This window comes from Jaculus jaculus, chromosome 9, assembly GCF_020740685.1.
Source record: "Jaculus jaculus isolate mJacJac1 chromosome 9, mJacJac1.mat.Y.cur, whole genome shotgun sequence".
In the NCBI taxonomy this organism is placed as follows: domain Eukaryota; kingdom Metazoa; phylum Chordata; class Mammalia; order Rodentia; family Dipodidae; genus Jaculus; species Jaculus jaculus.
Window position 1 is genome coordinate 88347127 of NC_059110.1, and position 23008 is coordinate 88370134.

General features: G+C 41.6%; 1 protein-coding gene across 6 annotated transcripts in view; it reads left to right on the forward strand.

The window, feature by feature from the left end:
* Window positions 1–23008, forward strand: part of Nf1 (neurofibromin 1) — a 281308-nt gene that overhangs the window by 44730 nt on the left and 213570 nt on the right. For all 6 annotated transcript variants that reach the window (XM_045158367.1, XM_045158370.1, XM_045158368.1 and 3 more), the window contains exons 2-3: window positions 17451–17594; window positions 18667–18750. In XM_045158367.1, coding sequence (XP_045014302.1) covers window positions 17451–17594; window positions 18667–18750 — 228 coding nt within the window. The remainder of the gene's footprint in view (window positions 1–17450; window positions 17595–18666; window positions 18751–23008) is intronic.

Consider the following 23008-nt stretch of genomic DNA (forward strand, 5'->3'; position numbering starts at 1 on the left):
AAGTACAATCTGTTAAAAAGCCTAAACAGGAGAAATTCTGGTGGCAGGTATGGTGTCTGTCAAGTTCCTGTTCCTCATAAATGGCACCTTTTAGTTCTGTCTTAATGTGGTTAAAGGACAAGCATGTTCCCTTGTGCCCCTTTTTATTTTTGTGGTATTAGTGATTGGACCCAGGACTTTGCACATGCTAGGCAAGCCCTCTATTACTGAGCGACATCCCCAGGATTGTTTTTTTTCTGTTGTTTTTTTTTGAGATGGTGTCTTACTGTGGAGTTCAGGATGACCTTGAACTTGTTATGTAGCTTATGGTGGCCAGTTAATTCTTAATCCTCTTGCTTCTGCCTCTATATAAGTGCTAGTATTGCAGGTGTGTACCCTGGGACCTCTTTCTAAGGCAGTGGTCATATCATTTCTACATCGTGACCTAATTGGCACCCCATCTCTTAAATGTAGCTCTTTGGGGACTAGATTTCAACATGCAAATGAAGGAGAGGTGACACAAACATCCAGACCATAATATTTTTCCCATGACCCCCTAAAATTATGCATTTATTACATACAAAATTCGTTCTATCCTAGTAGGAGCAAAGTCTGACTAGTGCCATCATCAATTCAATGAAGTTTAGAGTCTTATTCCAGTACCATCAAAATCAGATATAGGTAAGACTCAAGATTCAGTTCATCTTGAGTTGTCAAATTGTCCTGCTGGATTGTGAAATTAAATTACCCATTTCCCAAATGCAGTGGTGAGACAGCGTAAGATATTTTGGAAGGGAGAAATAGGAAAGAGAAAGGCATCATGGTAAGTCCAAAGCCCAACAAAGTATATAACATAGCTTAAGGCTTATACAATTTTTTTAAAATACTTTATTATTTATTTATTAGAGAAAGAGAGAATTGGCACACCAGGTGTTCCAGTCACTGAAACAAACTTCAGACACATGGGCCACCTTGTGCATCTGGCTTACCTGGGTCCTGGGGAATGAACCAGGGTCTTTTGGCTTTGCAGGCATATGCCTTAACTGTTAAGCCATCTCTCCAGCCCTTTTTGTGGTTTTCTTTTTAAAAATATTTTTATTTACACATAATCATTTATTTATTTATTTTTGGTTTTTTTTTTTTTACAAGGTAGGTTCTCACTATAGCTCAGGCTGACCTGGAATTCACTGTGTAATCCCAGGGGGCCTGTGAAGTCATGGTGATCCTTCTACCTCTTCCTCCTGAGTGTTGGGATTAAAGGCATGTACTGCTATGCCCGACTTTATTTTCTTTTTTAAACTAGTTTTTTAATTTTTTTCTTTATTTGAGAGAGAGAGAGAGAGAAACAGGCAGATAGAGCGAGAATGGGCATGTTTGCAGGCCTTCCTGCAAACAAACTGCAGACACATGTACCACCTTGTGTATCTGGCTTACATGGGTCCTGAGGGGTCTTTTGGCTTAGCAGGCAAGTTTGTCTTTATTTTCTCAGATAGGATCTCTCACTTGAACTCGCAGCTCACTGATTCAGTTAGTCTAGTTACCAGGTTGCTGTGAGGATAACCTGTCTCTGCTTCCAGAGCACATGCCCATATGGCATTTGTGTGTGTTCTGGGGATTTGCACCCTGGTCCTCATTGTTGTTTGGCAAGTACTTTATCTATTGAGCCATCTCCTGTGTTCCCAAGCCCTTCTTCTTTTTTTTGCGGGGGGGGAGTAGTTTCGAGGTAGGGTGTCACTCTAGTCCAGGCTGACCTGGAATTCACTATGTAGTTTCAGGGTGGCCTTGAACGCTTGGTGATCCTCCAACCTCTGCTTCCCGAGTGTTGGGATTAAAGGCGTGTGCCACCATGCCTAGCCCAAGCCCTTCTTTTGACATGAGTCCATCCTCCAGGACTTAGCATTCTGACCCTATGATAGGAGGAACAGCACCCATGATTTCCTGAAATGCTTTTGTGGTCATCTTTTTTCTTTATCAATATTTATTAACATTTCCCATGATTATAAAAATTATCCCATGGTAATAACCCCCCCCCACTTTCCTGTTTGAAATTCCATTCTCCATCATATCCCCTCCCCATCTCAATTAGTCTCTGTTTTATTTTGATGTCATGATGTTTTCCTCCTATTATGATGGTCTTGTGTAGGTAGTGTCAGGCACTGTAAGGTCATGGATATTCAGGCCATTTTGTGTCTGGGGGGAGCACGTTGTAAGGAGTCCTACCCTTTCTTTATGTCTTACATTCTTTCTATCACCTCTTCCGCATTAGACCCTGAGCCTTGGAAGGTGTGATTGAGATGTTACTCAGTACTCCAGTCACTTTTTTCCAGCACTGTGAAACCTTCTGAGTCATCTCAAGGTCACTGCCATCTGAGAAGAGAAGATTCTCTACCAAAAGTGAGAGTAGTGTTAATATAAGGGTATAAATATTAAGAGAAGTGCTTACTGGGCAGTTTGATAAGCATAGTATATACATTTTTCTAGACATCAGCAGATGTTACACCCCTAGTGCTCATGACTACCCCTGTTTTAAGTTTTCAGAATCAGGGATGTGTTCCCCTCCCCATGGAATGGGCCTCCAGTCCAATTGGAGGGCAGTTGGTTTCCACCATGACAGACCTGCCACTATTGCACCCGTTGGCTCATCTGGCCTGGCTGGCCAATTACAAGGCTTGCAGAGTCCACTGTTGAGTATCTTCACTGGTGGTATCTCTTTCTTCCATTGAACTACATGTAGAATGGCTTCTTCCAGCTTTCTGTCAGCTGGTCTACATAGAGGAGGTTATCAGCTCAGTTCCAGTTGTGGTCATCTTTTTATAAATGTATTTATTTATTATTTATTAATTTATTTATATTTATGTGAAGGGGCACATAGAGAAAGAGACTGGGTTCACTAGAGTATCTAATCACTGCAAACAAATTCCAGATGCATGTGTCACCTTGTGCATCTGGCTTATGTGGGTAATGGGGAATTGAACCTTGTTCCTTAGGCTTCACAGGCAAGTGCCTTAACTGCTAAGCTATCTCTCCAGTTCTATAAAAAATTTAAAAAGAAAAGCTTATCAAGGGCTGGGGAGATGGCTCAGCAGGTAAAGTGCTTGCAGGCATGAGTTCATATCCCCAGCACCGTGTAAAAATTCCAGGTGTGGGACTAAAGAGGTGGTTCAGCAGTTAAGGCACTTGCCTGTAAAGTCTAAGGACCAGAGTTTGATTGCCCAGTACCCACATAATGCAGATGTACAGAGTGGTGTATACAACTGGTGTTCTTTTGCAGTGGCTAGAGGTCCTGGGGCGTCCATGATCCCTCTCTTTTTCTTTATTTCTTTCAAGTAAGTAAAATATTTTTAAACATTCCTGGTGTGGCTTTTTTTCCCAGTCCCTTCAAATGTGAAATATCTCTCTCTCTCTCTCTCCCTCCCCCTCCCTCTCTCGGCACACCAGGACCTCTAGCCACTGCAAACAAACTCCAGATGCATGCCCCACCTTGTGCATCTGGTTTATGGGGGAACTGCAGAATTGGACCCATGTCCTTAGGTCATATACATTTGGAGTTCATTTGCAGTGGCTAGAGGCCCTGGTGTGTCCATTCTGTCTGTCTGGTTCTCTTTCTTTCTTCCCCTGTCTCAAATTAAAAAAAAATTAAAAGAATAAATAATTTTATTTAGTCAAGTGCTTGCCTAGCATGAGTTAAGCCTGGCTTTGATCTCCATCACCCTATAAACCAGTCAGTAATGGTACATATCTGTAATTCCAGCACAAGAGGGTTGGGCGGGGGACGGCATTGAGGATACAGGAAGATCAGAAGTTCAGGTTTGGTCTTGGAGGTTCAGTGGGTAAAATGCTTGCTATGCAAGTGTTATTACCTGAACTCAGATCTCCAGAACCTACATACAGCCAGACAAAGCGTACCTCTATAATCCTGATGCTCTTATGATGCAATGGGAGGTGGAGAGGAGAACCCCTAGGCACTTGAGGGCCAGCTAGCCTGGTGTATACAGCAGCAAACAAGAAAGAGACCCTGCCTCAAATAAGGTAGAAGACAAGGACTAACACTCAAGGTTGTCCTCTGACTACACACATACACTGTATTTAAATGTTTAACAAAAAAAGCTGGGCTGGAGAAATGGCAGGTTTGCCTGTGGAATCTAAGAATCCATGTTCAATTCTATAGATCCCATGTAAGCCAGATGCATGGATAAGGTCACACGTGCCCACTAGGTGGTGCAAGCACCTGGCATTTGATTGCAGTGACCGAGGCTGTGGTGTGCCAATTCTCTTTCATCAAAATAAAAATAAGTAAAAAATGTTTAGCTGGGCATGGTGGCACACACCTTTAATCCCAGCACTCAGGATGCAGAGGTAGGAGGATTGCCATAAATTCGAGGCCACAATGAGATTACGTAGTGAATTTCCAGGTCAGCCTGCACTAGAGCAGACCCAACTTTGAAAAAAAAAAGTAAAAAGTTCAAGATCATCCTCAGCTACAGATCAAGTTCAACACCAGCACCCCCCCCAAATATATATGTATGTAAATATTAGAGTATTTTTCTCTGTGAATATTTTATTCAGATCTACGTAGATGATCTCTAAGAAGACTGGAATAAGGCTTTCTGTACAGTTCTTTCTTCTGAGTCTTCACCAGGGGCCATCCTTAAGGATTTTCACAGCAGCAAAGGTTGTTCTGTTATCATGTACATCCAGGCTTCGACTCCTCTAGGCGCACTGTTAGCCAGTTCCAAAGCTTCTTCTACATTCTTAGGTCTTTGTGGTAGCAGTACCTCCGCTTCTTGGTGCCAGTGTCCGTCTTAATTTGTTTGGACTGTTGTAACAAAATATACAAGGAAACAGCATAAATTAATTTCTCACAGGTTTTTAGGATTTGGGAAGTTCAAGAATAAGATAAATGGTCTAAGCCGGGTGTGGTGGCGCACACCTTTAATCCCAGCACTCAGGAGACAGAGGTAGGAGGATTGCCATGAGTTTGAGACCATCCTAGACTACATAATGAGTTCCAGGTCAGCCTGGACCAGAGTGAGACCCTACCTCGAAACCTCCCCCCAATAAAAAAAGATTAGATGGTACCTTTTAGCTGTGCTTTCATTTTACATAATAGTTTAAGAATGTCTATTACACTCTTTACCCAGATTTGCCAGTTTTATTAGACATTTCATGATTTCATTTTTATTTATTTTAAATATTTTTATTTGATTATTGGAAAGAGGGGGAGGGAAAGAATGGGTAGGTCAATGCCTCCTGCCACTGAAAATGAAGTCCAGGTCCATGTGCCACTTTGTGTATCTGGCATGTGGCTTTATGTGGGTGTTGGAGAATTGAACCCAGGCCATCAGGTTTTGTAGGCAAACACCTTTAACTGCTGTGCAGTCTCTCCAGTCCCATGATTTTATTTGTAAATAATAAAATTTTGTTGTCTTCATGTATCATATATTCATCATTTAACAATCATTCAGTGGACGTCTAGGTTGATTCTACTTCCTTTCTTTTGTAAATAGCAATAAACATGGATGTGCAAGTGTCTCTGGTAGGATATAGAGTTCTTTGGTGATATACCCAGGAGTAGTATCACTGGGCCATATAATCTTTTTAATTTTTTGAGAAGCTTTCATACTGATTTCCATGGTGGCTGGGCCAAGTTATGCTGCCATCAACAATGAATAAGGGTTTGTTTTTTCCCCGCTAGCATTCAATGTGATTTGTTCATATTAGTCATTCTGACTGGGGTGAGAACGAATCTTGAAGTAGTTTTAATTTGCAATTCTTGGGTGGTTAGGAATGTTGAATACTTTAAAAAATATATATTTACTTGGAGGGGGAAAGGGAAGAGACAGGAGATGTAAATAAATAAATAAATGCCCTGGCCTCTTGCCACTGCAAACAAACTTCAGACTTATGCTCCACTTTGTACAACTGCATTTACGTGGGTACTAGGGACTTTAATCTGGGCTATGGGAGTAGGGTAGGCTAGGCTGTCTTCAGCCTTTGAACACTTTTTTTTTTTGAGGTAGGGTCTCACTCTAGCCCAGGCTGACCTGGAATTCACTATGTAGTGTCAGGGTGGTCTTGAACTCATGGAGATTCTCCTACCTCTGCCTCCCAAATGCTGTGATTAAAGGTGTACACCACCATGCCCGGTTTAGGGCCTATTGCAGTGATTGCTTTTATTTTCCTTTCTTGAAGTTATCTCAGTTTCCTCCTTGTTCCTAAATCACAGTAGGATTCTAGGCAATTGTTTCTCCCACTATGTGAAAAGATACCATTTCTATATTTTTCTACTACCATTATTGTTCAGATAATATTTTTCTCTCTTGCTGTTTTTTAGGTCTTCATTTTGTTGCTCTAGCATTTCACCAAAATGTTTTAAAGTTGTGCATAGTGAAAACATTTTGAACTCAGGATTGTCAATGGCTTAACAGTTCTAGTAAGTCAGTCTTTACTACTTCATCTCGTGTCTCTTTCCTGTATATTCATCTCTTCTGGGACTACCATTGGATCTTTGTAGTATTGTTTGAGGCTGAGTCTGTAGTACACTGACTAAACTAATTTTCTTGTGTCATTCCCCCCACCCCCGGCCCACCACCAGGTAGAGGTCCAGGCTGACCTGGAATTCACTATGTCAATGTAGCCTTGAACTCACTGCAGTCCTCCTACCTCTGCCTCCCAAGGGCTGGGATTAAAGGTGTGTGTCACCATGCTTGACTTGTGTAATTTTCATATATACTAAAATTAATAACCTTCTTATCTTTCATTTGTTTTGTTTTTAATGTACTGTTGTTAATATTTTACAACAACAACATGCTCTCATGACTGTTTTCACACAGGGTCAACCCTTTTCATGTATCCATTGCAGTTTTCTTCCCTTGATTTTCCTGTTTTGTGTTGCTTAATTTTCAATTGATATCAGCTAGGGAGACTGGCATTCAGAATACCAGAATCAAACCACCACATTCTGCCCCTGGCCCCCATAAACTGATGATGTAAAATGTAGTGCATTCATCCAACTTTAAAAGTCCCCATAATGTTTATCAATTCCAATGATGCTCATATATACCCATAATCTAAGGTCTCTTAATAGCCATAATACACAAAAAAAATCCCCCCAACCCAGAATGGCACAGAATAAACACACTGCAAAAGATGGTATTCAGCATAGCAAAGAAATATTCCACCAGTACAAGATTTAAACAGGGCAAACATCAAACACTCTAGCTCTTAGTCCAACAACTCTAGCCAGTGACAAGTCTTCAAGTCCAATAATTCGAACCACCAACAAGTCTCTGGAGTTCCACTTCTGCCCCTCCAGCTAGGCTATTCACAGTCCTTGAAAACTTCATCTGGGGTCGGCAGCTCTCCTTGGCAGCCATCTCATGTTACTGGCATCTCCGCTGGGTCTCCACTGCAACCATGATTCATCCTCATGGCTCCATGGGGGTCTCCATGCAGGCATCCAGCAAACCTGCTTCACACTGCCCATGGCCATTTCCAAAACACAAGACTGTGTTACAAACTCAATGACCCTCTCTTCCCTGCATTTCCTGTACTCCACAATACCAGGTAGGGTGCCAATTTGTTAATCCAGGGCAGAGTAAAGCAGACTTTGAAGAACTTTGAGCACTCAGGCCCCTTCAAAAGAGTCTGTGTTCTTCCTGTTGCCCCAGTGCAGGTCAACTTGCCCAGTCTCAAAGGTTGTAATCTCTCAGTTGCAGTTGAACAGGCAGCAATTCACCCAAAGATTTTTTATTTAAATTTTTTGTTGTTCTTTTTTTTTTTAATTTATTTGAGAGTGACAGAGAGAGAAAGAGGCAGATAGAGAGAGAGAGAGAATGGGCATGCCAGGGCCTCCAGCCCCTGCAAACGAACTCCAGATGCGGGCGCCCCCTTGTGCATCTGGCTAACGTGGGTCCTGGGGAATTGAGCCTCTAGCCAGGGTCCTTAGGCTTCATAGGCAAGCGCTTAACTGCTAAACCATCTCTCCAGCCCTCACCCAAAGATTTTTTTCTGTGCCATATCCCATTGCTCACACTGTTTCATTTCTTTTTTTAAAATTTAATTTATTAGTTTTCTTTTCAGCAAATACAGGCAGTTTGGTACCATTGTTTAGGCTCATCCATGATCTACCCCTCCCATTGGACCCTCCTTGTTGATGTAAATGGGTCATGCATTGTGGAGTTAGCCCACAGTTATTGGTACGATAAATGTCTCTGCACATCATGACCCAACATGTGACTCTGACATTCTTTCCGCCCCCTCTTCCACAAAATTTCCCTGAGCCATGTTGGGTTCATTTTTGGTCTGCTTCAGTGCTGAGGTGTTGGGGGCCACTGAGGCTCTGGCTTTCTGATTTGGTAGGAGTTGATTTTTCTCTGTGTTGGTCTCCTTCCCCTTTGTGCTGGTATCCCAGTCATCAGGAAAACATTACCCTTGCTTGTTTTGCCAATTGTCCTTAGTTTCAGTTGGGCCCTTTTTGAGGTATGTTGGGGCAGCTCTCTCCTTAGGATCTGCATCTATCTGAAAAAGAGAAGCAGATTCTCCAACAGAGAGTAAGTTAGCACCTGGAAAATTGAGATAATACTTTTTTGATAGAGAGTTTGATAGGTGTAGGCCCTCTTGTACCCCATGATTGATGGTAGCTTGATATTGGAGAGTGGACTTATGTTTGGGTATGGTTCTGACTTGTTTCCCAGCTCCAGCTATGGGTCTCATACCACTGAGGGGATCAGTTACCAGCAAGCACCTCATGGACTAGACAATAGGATGGATGGAGAGGCCAGGGAGGGCATCGAAGGGTGGAAAACAGTAATCTAGACCCAAACGGCAATGGTACCATAAAATTCTACTTCCTAAAAGACAGACCAAATGGCTGAACCCTCACTAGACCCTTACGGGAAACACCTGAACCACAAGACACTGGAAAGGGTAGGATCAAGACTAACTAAATCTTCTACATGTTCCCTCCCTCCCTCTCCCCCTCTCTCTCTCCTCTCTAACTCTTGTATATTAGTTATGTTTTTTCTCAATTTCTTAGTGGGCACTGACCTGTAACCCCCACTACCAGCTTGGGGCTACCATCCACAATGAGCTTTTGATCAGAGAAACCTACAAGGTTTCCCAAAACAATGACAGACTTCTGTCAGAGTACTTGATGACCCACCAAAGGCCAGTGGTAAGACCCTATTGCTGAAGACTCCATACGCAGCTGACACGTAAAATGGAATGGCATGGCTGGAAGCCAGGAGAGAGTCAGTCCTCAGACAGTCAGTGTGTCTAGTGCCAGAAGGTGCTACATGGGTGACTGGGGGAAATGACCAATATCTGTTCAAGCAACTCATTGTCTAACCTAATTAGCAACAAATAACCTGATGTGATTCCCACACAAGTGCAGTAGTGGCACACAGCCATGGTGGGGAACCAACTGCTCTTGATTTGGCTAACTGATCCCCTCAGTGGTACACTGTTTCATTTCTCTGCAAAGCAACCCTGCACAACTTCTCAGGACATGGGCGTAACAGCAAGCTTTTTACACAAACTGCTAGCCCAGTCCAAACAAAGCTCTTTCTCACCCTCATAAGCCAAATTTCACAGTCCATAGTTCTTACTGCATTTAGGTCTTTCTGCTCTGACCAGAATAGTCCATCAAGCTGTACTTACAGCACTGCAAGGCATATCTTAGGCCAAGGTTTCAAATCCTTCCACATTCCTCTTGAAAATCAGCTCTAAAAGGCCAAAGCCATACAGTCGTGTATCTAGCAGCAATCTCATTCCTGGTACCACTTTACCGTTACAGTCAGGTTCGCATTCCTGGTAGAAATCACCCAACCAAGAGCAGCTTGTGGGAAAAAGGTTTATTTTGGCTTACATGCTTAAGGGGGAAGTTTCATGATGATGGCAGGGGAAAACGATGGCATGAGCAGAGAGTAGACATCACCTCCTGGCCAACATAAGGTGGACAATAGCCATAAGTGAGTGTCCTCCCTGTCCTTCAATTTTTTTTGTCTGTCTTTGCATAGTTAATGTAACAGCCACTGTCTGTCTACAATCCTTAGAATGTGGGCTTTGCAGCCATCTGAAAAGAAATTGAGAGTAGTATTAATATATGGGTATAATATAACCATTGAGCCAAACAATAGTAGCAGTTTTCCCTGAGGGCTTATGACCTCCTCAGCCATAGGATTTTTTCCCCTCAATTTTTATTAACATCTTCCATTATTATAAAAAATATCCCCTGGTAATACCCTCCCCCGCTTTCCCCTTTGAAATTCCATTCTCCATCACATCCCCTCCCTATCTTGTGCTCATGTGCAGCCTTGTGCACTTGCATCATCATGTGCGTCTGGCTTACAGGGGATCTAGAGAGTTGAATATGGGTCCTTAGCTTTGCAGGCAATAGCCTTAACCACTACGTCATCTCTACAGCCCCTATAGCCCATTTTTTGATGGAGTTTGAATCCTTAGGTTTTTTTTTTTTTTTTGTGCTCTTTGTATATCCTAGATATTAATACTCTGTCAAATGTATAGCTGGCAGATTTTCTCCCATTTTGTAGTTACGTGTTTGCTTGATTAGCTGGGTCCCTTTGTATACTAAAGCTTTTTGATTTCATGAGGTCTCATTGGTTGATTAGTGACTTGGTTCTAAAATTTATTTATTTTTATTAAGAACATACTTTGGGGCTGGAGAGATGGCTTAGCCGTTAAGGCATTTGCCTGCAAAACCAAAGGACCTAGGTTCAGTTCCCCAGGACCCACGGAAGCCAGATGCACAGGGTGGTTGTATGCATGTGGAGTTCATTTGCAGTAGCTAGAGGCCCTGGCATGCTCATATTCATTCATTTATTCTCCCTCTATGCTTGCAAATAAATAAAATTACAAAGAAAACCACATTCTTTGTATGGGTGCCTCATGTGTTAGTACCATCTTTTCCTCCCTCCCTGTCCCCATTCTGCAGGGGTCCTCCTCAGTGGGGTTGCTGGTATTTCCCATAGAGTTGTGTGTTGTGGGAACAGCAGTTTTGGGGGGTGGGCATTGTCTCTGGGCATTGTCCCTACCTGTGGCTCATAATCTTTCCATCCCCTCTTATAATCTTTCTGCCCCCCCTTCCTTAAAATTCCCTGAGCCATGGTGGGTATGTTTTAAGTCTACTTCAGTGATGAGCTTTTAGGAGCCTCTGGACTTCTGCTTTGGTATGTGTTAAGTATCCTTAATACCTGTTTCCTCACCCTGGTGTTGATTGTCAAGCTCATCTTAGAAGTAGCATTCCTGCTCATCTCCCAGTTCCTCTGTGGTTTCACCTGGGCCTTGGCTGAAATGTGAGGGGTGGTTTATCTCCTCGGGTCTTGCTACCTTTCCACCTGTGCACCCACCGGCGGTGCAGAGGATCCGGGAGTTGCTAAAATTAGTTTTTAAAAAAGTATTCCTGGAAGCCGGGCATGGTGGTGCATGCGGGAGGCAGAGGTAGGAGGATCGCTGTGAGTTCGAGGCCACCCTGAGACTGCAGAGTGAATCCAGGTCAGCCTGGACTAGAGACCCTACTTCAATAAACCAAAAAAAAAAAAAAATTTTTTTTTTCAAGGGCTGGTGAGATGGCTTTACAGTAGTTAAAGCACTTGCCTGTGAAACTTAAGGACCTAGGTTTGATTCCCCAGGACCCACATAAATCAGATGCACAAGGTGACACATGTGTCTGGAATTTGTTTTCAGTGGCTGGAGGCCCTGGTATGTCCATTCTCTCCCTCCCTCCCTCTCTTCCTCCCTCCCTGTCTTCCTCCCTCCCTCTCTCTCTTTCTCTCTCTCTCTCTCTCTGGCTTTTCAAGGTAGGGTCTCACTCTAGTCCAGGCTGACCTGGAATTCACTCTGTAGTCTCAGGGTGGCCTCGAACTCACAGCGATCCTCCCACCTCTGCTTTCCGAGTGCTGGGATTAAAGGCATGTGCCACCACACCCGGCCACACTTAACTTTTTAAGACTTATTGCTAATGGCCAGAGCATAGTTCCTGACATAAAGAAGGTATTGTAGTTAGTCTGTACTTTAAAAAATGTTTTTATTTACTTGCAAGCAGAGAGACAGACAGAGACAAAATGGGTAAGTCATGGCCTCCACCTGTTGTAAGTGAATTTCAGATGCATGCACCACTTTGTGCATTTGGCTTTACATGGGTACTGGGGAATCAAATCTGGGTCATTAGGCTTTGCAAGCAAATGCCTTAACTATTGAGATATTCTTCCAGCACAGTCAAAAATTTTTTTTGACTACATGCATGCATGCACATGTTTGTACCCTTAAGGTGGCCTATGCATTTACCTGTGGCAGGGTACACTCACCTGCAGTGGCCTGTCTGTTGCTTTTCTACTGTTTCTTGTTTGAGCTGCCCTCCTTCCCTACAGGACAAGGGTTACAGATGTGCATGGCCATACCTAGTTGTTTAACTGGGTTCTGAATCTCAGGCCCTTAGGTTTGCGCAGCAAGAGCACTTAACCACTGAGTGGTCTCTCTTGCCCTCAGTCTATTTTTTACTATCTGAATTTTTATCTTAGAAATTCCAGGTAAGTGGACATCTAGGAAGAATATGTGATTTTACCTAGAAGTATCCTTTTGGCCCCTCTTTAAAAACTTTTAAAAATTATTATTTACTTATTGGGGGGGGGGGAGGGAGGGAATATATGGGTGTTCCAGGCCCTATAGTCACTGCAAATGAATTCCAGATGCATGTATCACCTTGAGCATTTAGCTTATGTGGGTACTGGGGAATTGAACCTTTAGGCTTTACCGGCAAGGACCTTAACCACTAAGCCATACCTCCAGCCTCTCTTCCCTCTTACTATAGTGTCTGTTGGCATTGTCCTATTTTGCATGTGTGTATGTGTGTGTATGCATGTGAGTGTAGGAGTGCATGTACAAATGTGTTTGCATAAATGTACAATTCAGAAGTTACTTTCTACCTTCTTCTCCCTCCCTCCTCCTCCTGACTACCCCTTCCCACTCCTCCCTCCCTCCCCCTTACCCCCTTTCCCTTCCTCCCTATTTCTTCCTTCCCCCTCCCTCCCCCTTCCTCCCTCTCCTCTATTTCCCCCTCCCTCTCTCCTCCCCCTCCTCCGTTTCCCTTCCTCCGTTTCCCTTCCTCCTCCCCCCTCCTCCGTTTCCCTTCCTCCTCCCCCCTCCTCCGTTTCCCTTCCTCCTCCCCCCTCCTCCGTTTCCCTTCTTCCTCCCCCCCTCCGTTTCCCTTCCTCCTCCCCCCTCCTCCGTTTCCCTTCCTCCTCCCCCCTCCTCCGTTTCCCTTCCTCCTCCCCCCTCCTCCGTTTCCCTTCTCCTCCCCCCTCCTCCGTTTCCCTTCCTCCTCCCCCCTCCTCCGTTTCCCTTCCTCCTCCCCCCTCCTCCGTTTCCCTTCCTCCTCCCCCTCCTCCGTTTCCCTTCCTCCTCCCCCTCCTCCGTTTCCCTTCCTCCTCCCCCCTCCTCCGTTTCCCTTCCTCCTCCCCCTCTTCCGTTTCCCTTCCTCCTCCCCCCTCCCTCTCTCCCCTTTCTCTCTCCCCCTCCCTCCCCTCCCTCTTCCTCTCTCCCCCTCCCTCCCCTCCCTCTACCCTCTTTCCCCCTCCCTCTCCCCCACCCTCCCTCCCCTCCTCCTTCCTCCCTCCTTCCTTTCTTCCTCCTTCCCTCTTCTTTCTTCTTCCTTCTTCCTCTTCCTCCTACTCTTCTTCTTGAGGTAGGGTCTCACTCTGACTCAGGCTGACCTGGAACTCATTCTGTAGTCTCAGGGCCTCAAAAACATGGCGATCCTAGTGCCTCTGCCTCCCCAGTGCTAGGATTAAAGGTGTGCGCCACCACTCCCCCAGCCTGGTGCATTTTCCGGATGTATGTCTCTTCCTGATGTGAAGAGTGGCATGATGGTGTTTTCCACCTCATATGATTTTGTTTCTTTGCTTTTTTTCTTTTATGGACACAATGTAATTTCTACACCTAATCATAGAAATTTGAGGGGCTCTTGGAAACTGGGTACATAGAGGCAAACATTTTAGCCTTTGAACTTTTAAGAATTTCTGAGTAGAAATAGAAATAAATGATCATTGTTTCAAATGCTTTACTTCATGTTTTTCTTTGGCTAAATATGCTTACTTACTGGAACACTGGATTTTAAGTACATACTCTAACAGAGATCATAACTGAAAGGTGCTCATTTTCTTCAGTCAGACCTATTTTTAAAAATTATTGTATTAATTTTGCAGAGAGTGATGGGAGGAGAGAGAATATGAATGAATGAATTTGGGTGTGCAAGGGCTTTTTTTGCCACTGCAGATAAACTTCAGATCCATGTACCATCTTTGTGTATGTGGCTTTACGAAGGTACTGGGGAATTGAACCTGGGACATCAGGCTTTGTAGGCAAGTGCCTTTAACCACTAAGCCATATCTCCAGCTCAACCTTTTGTATTTTTCCGTTATATCTAAAGAATTATTTTTTATTATAAAATTATTTACAAATATATATTTTAATTTTTTGTTTATTTTTATTTATTTATTTGAGAGTGACAGAGAGAGAGAGAGAGAATGGTCACGCCAGGGCCTCCAGCCACCACAAATGAACTCCAGTTGTATGCGTTCCCTTGTGCATCTGGCTAACATGGGTCCTGGGGAATCAAGCCTCGAACCAGGGTTCTTAGGCTTCATAGGCAAGCGCTTAACTGCTAAGCCATCTCTCCAGCCTTAAAAATGTTTTTAATACATTGTGTTTAAAAAAATTATTAGTTAGCATTTTTAAAAGGCTTCGTTTATTTGTGTGTAGGTACATGTGGCACAGCATACATTTGGAGGTCAGAAGACAATTTCAGGTGGAGGGGATCACAGATGTATGCATCACTTTGCATCAGCTTTACATGGGTGTTGGAGAATTGAACCCCAGGCTGGTGGGCTTTGCAAGCTAGTGCCTTTAACTACTGAACAATTTTCCCAATCTCTGTATTTCTGTAGTGTAGCATTAAATGTTTAATTTACTTTTCCCCCCAATTATGAAAGTAGTGTATTTTGGTTGAAATCAAACTCATAAAAGTAAACGCAGCGAACCTCTCAGATTCAATGACCTTGCCTTTTTCTTTTTTCTTCCTTGAGGCAGTCTCTAGCCCAGGCTGTCCTGGAACTCACTCTGCAGCCCTGGGCTAGTCTCAAACTGAGAGGATCCTATCCTCCTACCTCTGCCTCCCTGAGTACTGGGACTAAAAGCATGTGCCGTCATATCTGGTGACCTTTTTTATTTTTGCCAATTGTTTCCCCTTTTTACTACAAGGATATATTTGTTTCCTTTTTGTGTTCCAGTTTTATTTTGGATATTTTAATTTTGGTGGTACTGGAGAGATTGAACATAGGGCCTTGTGTATATATGTCCCAGCCCTGTTTTTACATTTTCAGTTATTAGTGAAATGAGTATTACCTATATTTATTAAGCACATCTTACCTGAATTGCTGCTTCATTAAAAAATTTTAAATTAGCCGGGCATGGTGGCGCATGCCTTTAATCCCAGCACTCGGGAGGCAGAGGTAGGAGGATCGCCATGAGTTCAAGGCCACCCTGAGACTACAGAGTTAATTCCAGGTCAGCCTGGACCAGAGTGAGACCCTACCTCGAAAAACCAAAAAAAAAAAAAAAACAAAAAAAAAAAATTTTAAATTATTTATTTATTAGAGACAGAGAGGGGGAGAGCAAGAGGGAGATCATGGGCCCTCCAGGTCCCCTAGCCACTGCAAACGAACTCTAGACACATGCACCACCTTATGAATCTGGCTTACATGGGACCTGGAAAACTGAACCTGGGTCCTTAGGTTTCATAGGCAAACACCTTAATTGTTATGTCATTTCTCCAGTTCACTGAATTGCTTCTTGTTTCAATGTTTTTTTCCATTAATTAGTTTTTCTTATTAATAGATGAAATAACCATGTCTATTAGTGATGTAAATATTTTCAAAGCTAGTAGGTATATGTAGATCCTTATGTGTGTATGTATAGATATATATGCATATATGAAGTACACATATATACACATGTATATGTAGAATATGTATGTGTATAGATAAATACATATAAATACATGTATATATATGTGTGTAGATATACTTATATAAATATATATGCATAGAGAACATCGGGTGTACCCATCCTCATAGCTTGTCTTTGTTTTGTTGAGATGGAGTCTCTCACTGTTTCTGGAGCTTGCTGTCTTCATAAGCCTTAGCAGTTGTCCTGTCTCTGTTTCCCACAGGACTGGGGTTATAGGAGTGCATGGCTATGTCCAGCTATTTATGTGGGTGCTAGGGAATCCAACTCAGGTGGCCTCAGGCCCTCATCTTGTGTAGGTAGTGCTCTTACCTGCTGAACTCTCTCTCTAGCCTTAGAGAACCTCTTTATATAGAACTTACACTTCTAATTTTTAAATTTTCATTTATTTATTTAAGAGAAGAGGAGAGAGAGGGAGGGAGAGGAAGAGAGGGGGAGGAGAGGGAGAGAGGGAGGGAGGGAGGAAGAGAGAGAGGGAGGGAGGGAGAGAGGGAGGGAGGGAAGGAGGGAGGGAGGGAGAATATGAATGAGAATGGGCATGCCAGGGCCTCTAGTCACTACATATTAACTCCAGATGTATCTGGCTTACATGGGGTCCTGGGGAAATTGAACCTGGGTCCTTCGACTTTGTAGGCAAGTGCCTCTCCAGCTCATAGACCTTAACTTTTTTTTGTCTTTTTTTTTTATAGCTTCTGTGTTTTTGTTTTGCATATGAAGGTTCATCACACTCTGGTATTATGAAATTATTCTTTAATTACTTGTACTTGCCATTTTATGACTTTATTTTTTTTTTTTATTTTTTTTTTTACAGTGGACTTTACATCATGTGGGCATGTTTTCAACCTTGATGAGTTACTTTTTTTAGATACATAGCCAGTAGATCTGGCATCAATTTATGGACTAGTTCTTTAATTTCAGATAGGCTTTAGCATATTAAATTAGTGCGTATATATTCATATGTTTTGAGAATGTTCTCCAAAATTTATGTATTGGAATGTTGTCCCTCAGTGTGGCAGTTTGGAAGCTGGTGAGCCTGTTAAGAGGTGAAGCCTAGTGGGAGATTTTGTTGAAGTGTTATCATTGCAAGATAGACACAGGGGTGTGGGGCTTAAATTCCTGTGAGAGTGAGCTTGCTTTTCCTTTCTCCTACTTTATTCTGTTTTCCCTTCTTCTCCCTCCCCCCTTTTATGTAGTGCTGGGTGAAAGATTTAATTTGGTAGATACAGTTTTATAGCTTCTAGAAAGAAAACTTAAAAATCTCCAAGTAACTTAAGATTTGCTGTTAATGCTATTATATGTTGAAAATTGAAGGATGAGATTTTAAAAATGGTAATTGGTTGATGAAGATTTCATACAGTATCACTTTTCAGTGAGAAAAAAGTTATTTTTAATTATATTGGAGGGTAAACTTTCAACATTTCACCCCCCAGCTCCCAATAAAAACAGGACAGCAGAACACACATACCAAAGTCAGCACTGAACACAACAAGGAATGTCTCATCAATATTTCCAAATACAAGTTTTCCTTGGTTATAAGCGGCCTCACTACCATCTTAAAGAATGTTAACAATATGGTAAGTACTTGGGATGTGTGTGTGTGCGTGTGTCTGTGAATTTGCTTTATGTTGTTCCTGATTTAGAAGTTTGGAACTTGTTTTGAAGTATGGGAAGCAGTTTTCTATAGACTTCATATATTATGATTCATTGTATTTTGTGGATGAGCACATGTGTAACATTATAGTTTCATATTTTTTTCCTTAGAAACTTCTTGTATTCATAACTCTACTTCCTTTTCCATTATCTTTCTGGAATTGGGACTTAGATTATTTTTGTATAATATGTGAATTGACCATAGTTTAGAGTCTTCATTTACTTATTTGTTTATTTAAATATTTATTTATTTACTTGAGAGAGAGAGGCAGAAAGAGAATGGGTACACCAGTGTCTCTAGCTACTGCAAATGAATTCTACCAGCATGCCCCACCTTGTACATCTGGCTTAAGTGGGTATTGGGGAATTGAACCTTTCATCTCTAGTAACTGTGACTTAGACCTTTTGAAAGTAGCAGTCCAGATGATCTTGAATGGTCTACATGTTACCACTGGTTAAGTCTGGGGCCTTCTGTATTAAAACTTGTAGTTGGGGCTGGAGAGATGGCTCAGCAGTTAAGGCACTTACCTGCAATGTGTAACGACCAGGGTTTGATTCCCCAGTACCCAAGTAAAGCCAAATGTACAAAATAGTACATATATATGGAGTTTGTCTTGCAGTGGCTGGAAGCCCTGAAGGCTGGAGCCTGGCCCCTCCCCCAGTTCCAGACTCTTCTTGCAAATAAATAAAAGATTTTTATTTATTTTCAAGCAGAAAGAGATAGAGACAGACAGACAGAATGGGTGTGCCTGGGCCTCCAGCCACTGCAAATGAACTCAGATGCATATGCCGCTTCGTGCGTCTGGCTTTATGTGGATACTGGAGAATCACACCTGGGTCGTTGGCTTTGCAGGCTAGTGCCTTAACTGCTGAGCCATCTCTCCAGCCTTAAGATTGTTGATTTTTCATAATTCTTAGTCCCTTATATTTCATGTTTACTGATTTATAGTGAAGAGTGGCAACCAACTTTAATGTTCTGAATATATTTTCTTTTAGAGGATATTTGGAGAAGCTGCTGAAAAAAATTTATATCTCTCTCAGTTGATTATATTGGATACACTGGAAAAATGTCTTGCTGGGGTAAGTAAATCCATTCTAAAGGAAGATCTTGTGAACTCAATCTTGAGGGAATCTGACATGCCAAACTATAGGTATGGACACTGGACACATTCAGAGTTTTTGTTTAATATGAATATGGATTGCCAATATAATTGACCAGGTGGTATAGTATTTAGAGAAAATTATTCTCTCACCTTTTGTAAATTTAATAGGTTTTAAGTTTACTTATATATAAAGTGTTAAGCTTGAGCCATATATTTGTCTCTGGGGTTCTTTTTTTGTGGGGGGGGTTGAGGTAGGATCTTGCTCTGGCCCAGGCTGACCTGGAATTCTATTAGTTTCAGCGTGGCCTCGAACTCAAGGTGATCCTGCTGCCTCACCTACTGAGTGCTGGGATTAAAGGAATATGCCATCACACCCTGCTGTCTCAGATTTTTTTTTAGAAAATATTTTTATGAAGCAATCACTACTTAACTAAAATTTTCAGATATTGTTAGCTTTGTAGTATTGCATAATTGAAAAACATTACTCAGAAGACCAAGTAATATTACTTTTCTTTCTTCATGAATCTGATGTTAACAGTTACTATCCAAATCTACATAATAGAGACCTTGAAAATTAACCCTACTCTTGAAAGTTGAACATAGTCTTTTGAGGATAGATACTAGCTTAATTAGCTTGACACTTGTTTTGTGAAATACAAGTATATATAATTGGTGGTGGGGGGTCATTGAGTACAAGCAGTTCTTTTCCAGGTTTCCTCTGGTTAGTGCAGTATGTTTCAATCATGATTATATATGACCTTCTTCAGGATTATTTCTGCTGTGTAAGGCAAAATGTTGCTTCTCTTCATTGACCTTAATTCTTCCTGAAACATGGGTAGGATTTTATTTAAAAAAAAATTTTTTTTGAGGTAGGGTCTCACTCTGGTCCAAGCTGACCGGGAATTAACTATGCAGTCTCAGGGTGGCCTTGAACTCATGGCAATCCTCCTACCTCTGCTTCCCCGAGTCCTGGGATTAAAGGCGTGCACCACCATGCCCAGCCCTAAAAGTTAAATACCTTCATTTTGAAAATCTCTCTCTTATATATGTTTAGAGTTAACTTATTTCTTATGTTCTCTTTTTGTTTGGCGCAGAACTCAGAACTTTGCTTGTATTCAGAATGGATTTTATTGTATATACATTACAATTCTTGCTAGTAATCCTAGAGGGAAGAGACTTTTGAAAATGAAGACTGATTGGTATGTTTGAGTAGACAGGGAATAGTAAAGTGTTAGGGGAAGGAATTGGTTAGGAAATTAGAAAAAAATAATTGTATTCACAAAACTGTATTTTCTTAGGAAGCTTGTGTCAGAAAAATTTATAATAAAATTTTAAACTCTTGTCGACCCTTGGCCTTATTCCAAACTTGTGAGGATAAGTGTTAATTAGTTTAAGTTAATAAGCTTAAAATGAGGGTGATCTACATATTTAAGTTCTGTGCCATCTGGTAATTTCTAACAATGGAGTGAAAGAGCAAAAGCATTGTTATGTAGGATGGTGGAATTGGGACAGTGGACAGTTTTAAACTTCTGAATTGGCAGCAGTTTTAGTACTTTGTCATTGCCAGTATATCAGGGTCATGGAAAACTTTTCTCCTGGGGAAACAGTGACACATGTCTTCACTCCAAATAGGGTTTAGATGGCACACCAAAGGACAGTTACACCAATACCAGTTTAATGAGCCAATGAAATTTATTGGGGGTCACTTATAGAGCATGAAAAGAATTTGTTTTAGGAACGTGGAGCCCCTGAAGCAGCCATTTTGATAGGGCTTCTTATGTCAAGATTATCCCTTGGAAACTCCTTCAGTCTTGGGATAAGGGCTTACCTACAGATCTTGGGGACCGCAGAACAGCCACACCACCAAGTCGCATCTGACCCTGAATGACAACTTCCCTGTGGCTGCTTCCAGAAGTTCCTTGTTCCTATCCAGGAGTATAGAGACCCTAGAGCAGCACTTCAGTGGGGCTCATTGTATCAGGATTATCCCTGCAGATGCTCCTTCCTCACTTTCAGGGTGAGGGCTTACTTAGACCTCAGTGGAGCTCATGTTCCTTGATCTTTTGCTCCTTATATACTCTCTCTCTCCCCGAGGTCATGAGACTCCATGTGTTATGGGCATTACTGAGGACAGCTGGCACAGGGTGTAGCTGAGAACTCAGGTGGGGGGTCTCATGGCCCTTCCCATGCCTTCTTTCTCATTACCCCAGCTGCTTTTGATAAGCCTGGTAAAGTTGTTTACACTTTCCAAGGTAGAGGAATTTTGCCATGACTGAATGGGGGTAGGTTGGTGAATTGCCTTTTTCAGTTTCCACAGCTTTTTCCTCATCAACATTTGTAACTGGAAGGTAATACTACATATAATTTGAAGAATGATTGCTGATATTATTGACTTCTGAGTTAATGCTCTTTGGAAGTAGCCTTGGTATGGTTTAACCTGTATAATGTAAAAAACCTGTGTACCTTGCTTTGCTTTACTTTTGAAAATGCTTAATTATATTTTGCTCTTGTTTTCTTTGTGGAGCTTGGGATTATATTCAGGGCCTTAGGCATGAACCACTGAGCTGTATCCCTAAACCAGTATCAGGGTTTGTGTGTGTATGTGTGTGTGTGTGAGAGAGAGAGGTGCTATGTTCATAACTTTCTAAGTTCGATTCTCATATTTAGTGCAGATTCAGTTGAGGCAGTTTAAGAAGAATGGAGCCTACAAATAGTGCATGTTTATCATATAAATAGTTGAAATAGCTAAGTGAATGAGAGCATTTACTAGTGTTATATTATGACTAAATCTTTGTAGTCTGAAGAATCATATTATATATGACTATTATTCAAAGATTTAATATTTTTCTGTTTTTTATTATTTGAAGTTAGTTCCAACTGTCTTATTTGGATAGCCTATAAATAAACAGATATTATACATTATATTTTGTAGGTTTATTTTTTTTGTTTATTTTATTTTATTTTTTATTTATTTGAGAGCGACAAAAAGAGTCAGAGAGAGAGAAAGGGCACGCCAGGGCTTCCAGCCACTGCAAATGAACTCCAGACACGTGTACCACCTTGTGCATCTGGCTAACATGGGTCCTGAGGAATCGAGCCTTGAACTGGGGTCCTTAGGCTTCACAGGCAAATGCTTAACTGCTAAGCCATCTCTCCAGCCCTATGGGTTTATTTTTTTATTTGAGAGATTGAGAGAGAGGATTGGCACATCAGGGCCTCAGCCACTGAAATCAAACTCCAGATGCTTGCATCATCTAGGGGCATGTGCTACCATGTGCTTGCCTCAACTTTGTGCATCTGACTTACATGGGATCTGGAGAGTCGAACGTGGTATCCTTAGGCTTTGCAGGCAAGTGCCTTAACTGCTAAGACATCTCTCCAGCCCTGTTTTTTTTTTTTTTTTTTAAAGGATTCTCTATCTGCTGTTGTTATTTTGCAGTTTGCATCTAAAAGCACTTGGAGTATAGTTACAGTATAGGACCCAACACACAATTATACAGTATTTTTGTTCTGTGCCATTCTCCTGGTATTACTAAAATTGGTATCCATGTGTGGATATCAAAACCATGATACTTCTTGGCTGGAGGAATGGCTTAGTGGTTAAGGTGTTTGCCTGCAAAGCCAAAGGACCCAGGTTCAGTACCCCAGGAGCCATGTTAGCCAGATGCACAAGGGGGCACAAATGTCTGGAGTTCGTTTGCAGTAGCTGGAGGCCCTGGCATGCCCATTCTCTCTCTCTCTCCCTCTTTCTGTGTCAAATTATATATATATATATATATATATATATATATATATATATATATATATACACACACACACATACACACACACACATATATATATATATATATTTTGTTTTTGTTTTGCTTTGTTTTGTTTTAAAGAAAACCCATGATATCTAGTCATTGTAACACTGCACAACTTACCTTCAGGATGGCTTATCTTCTGGTTAGCTGTCATTTGTGATATGGATATTTACATTACAAGCTAAAGATTTTAATGTTAATACCAAAGTTATCAAACTTGGGGTCATTACTGGTTGTATTGTGTTTTTGCTGTGATGAAATATGAACTACTTGAAGTGAAACTAATCTGACAAGTGAGTTAAAATTCCTGCTTAAAGAAATACATTATCTACAATAATGAAATAATTAGGAAATAATCCTAAAAATAGAACATTCTATAAGACAAACAGCTGGCTTGGTGTTTTTTGTTTGTTTGTTTGTTTTTGTTTT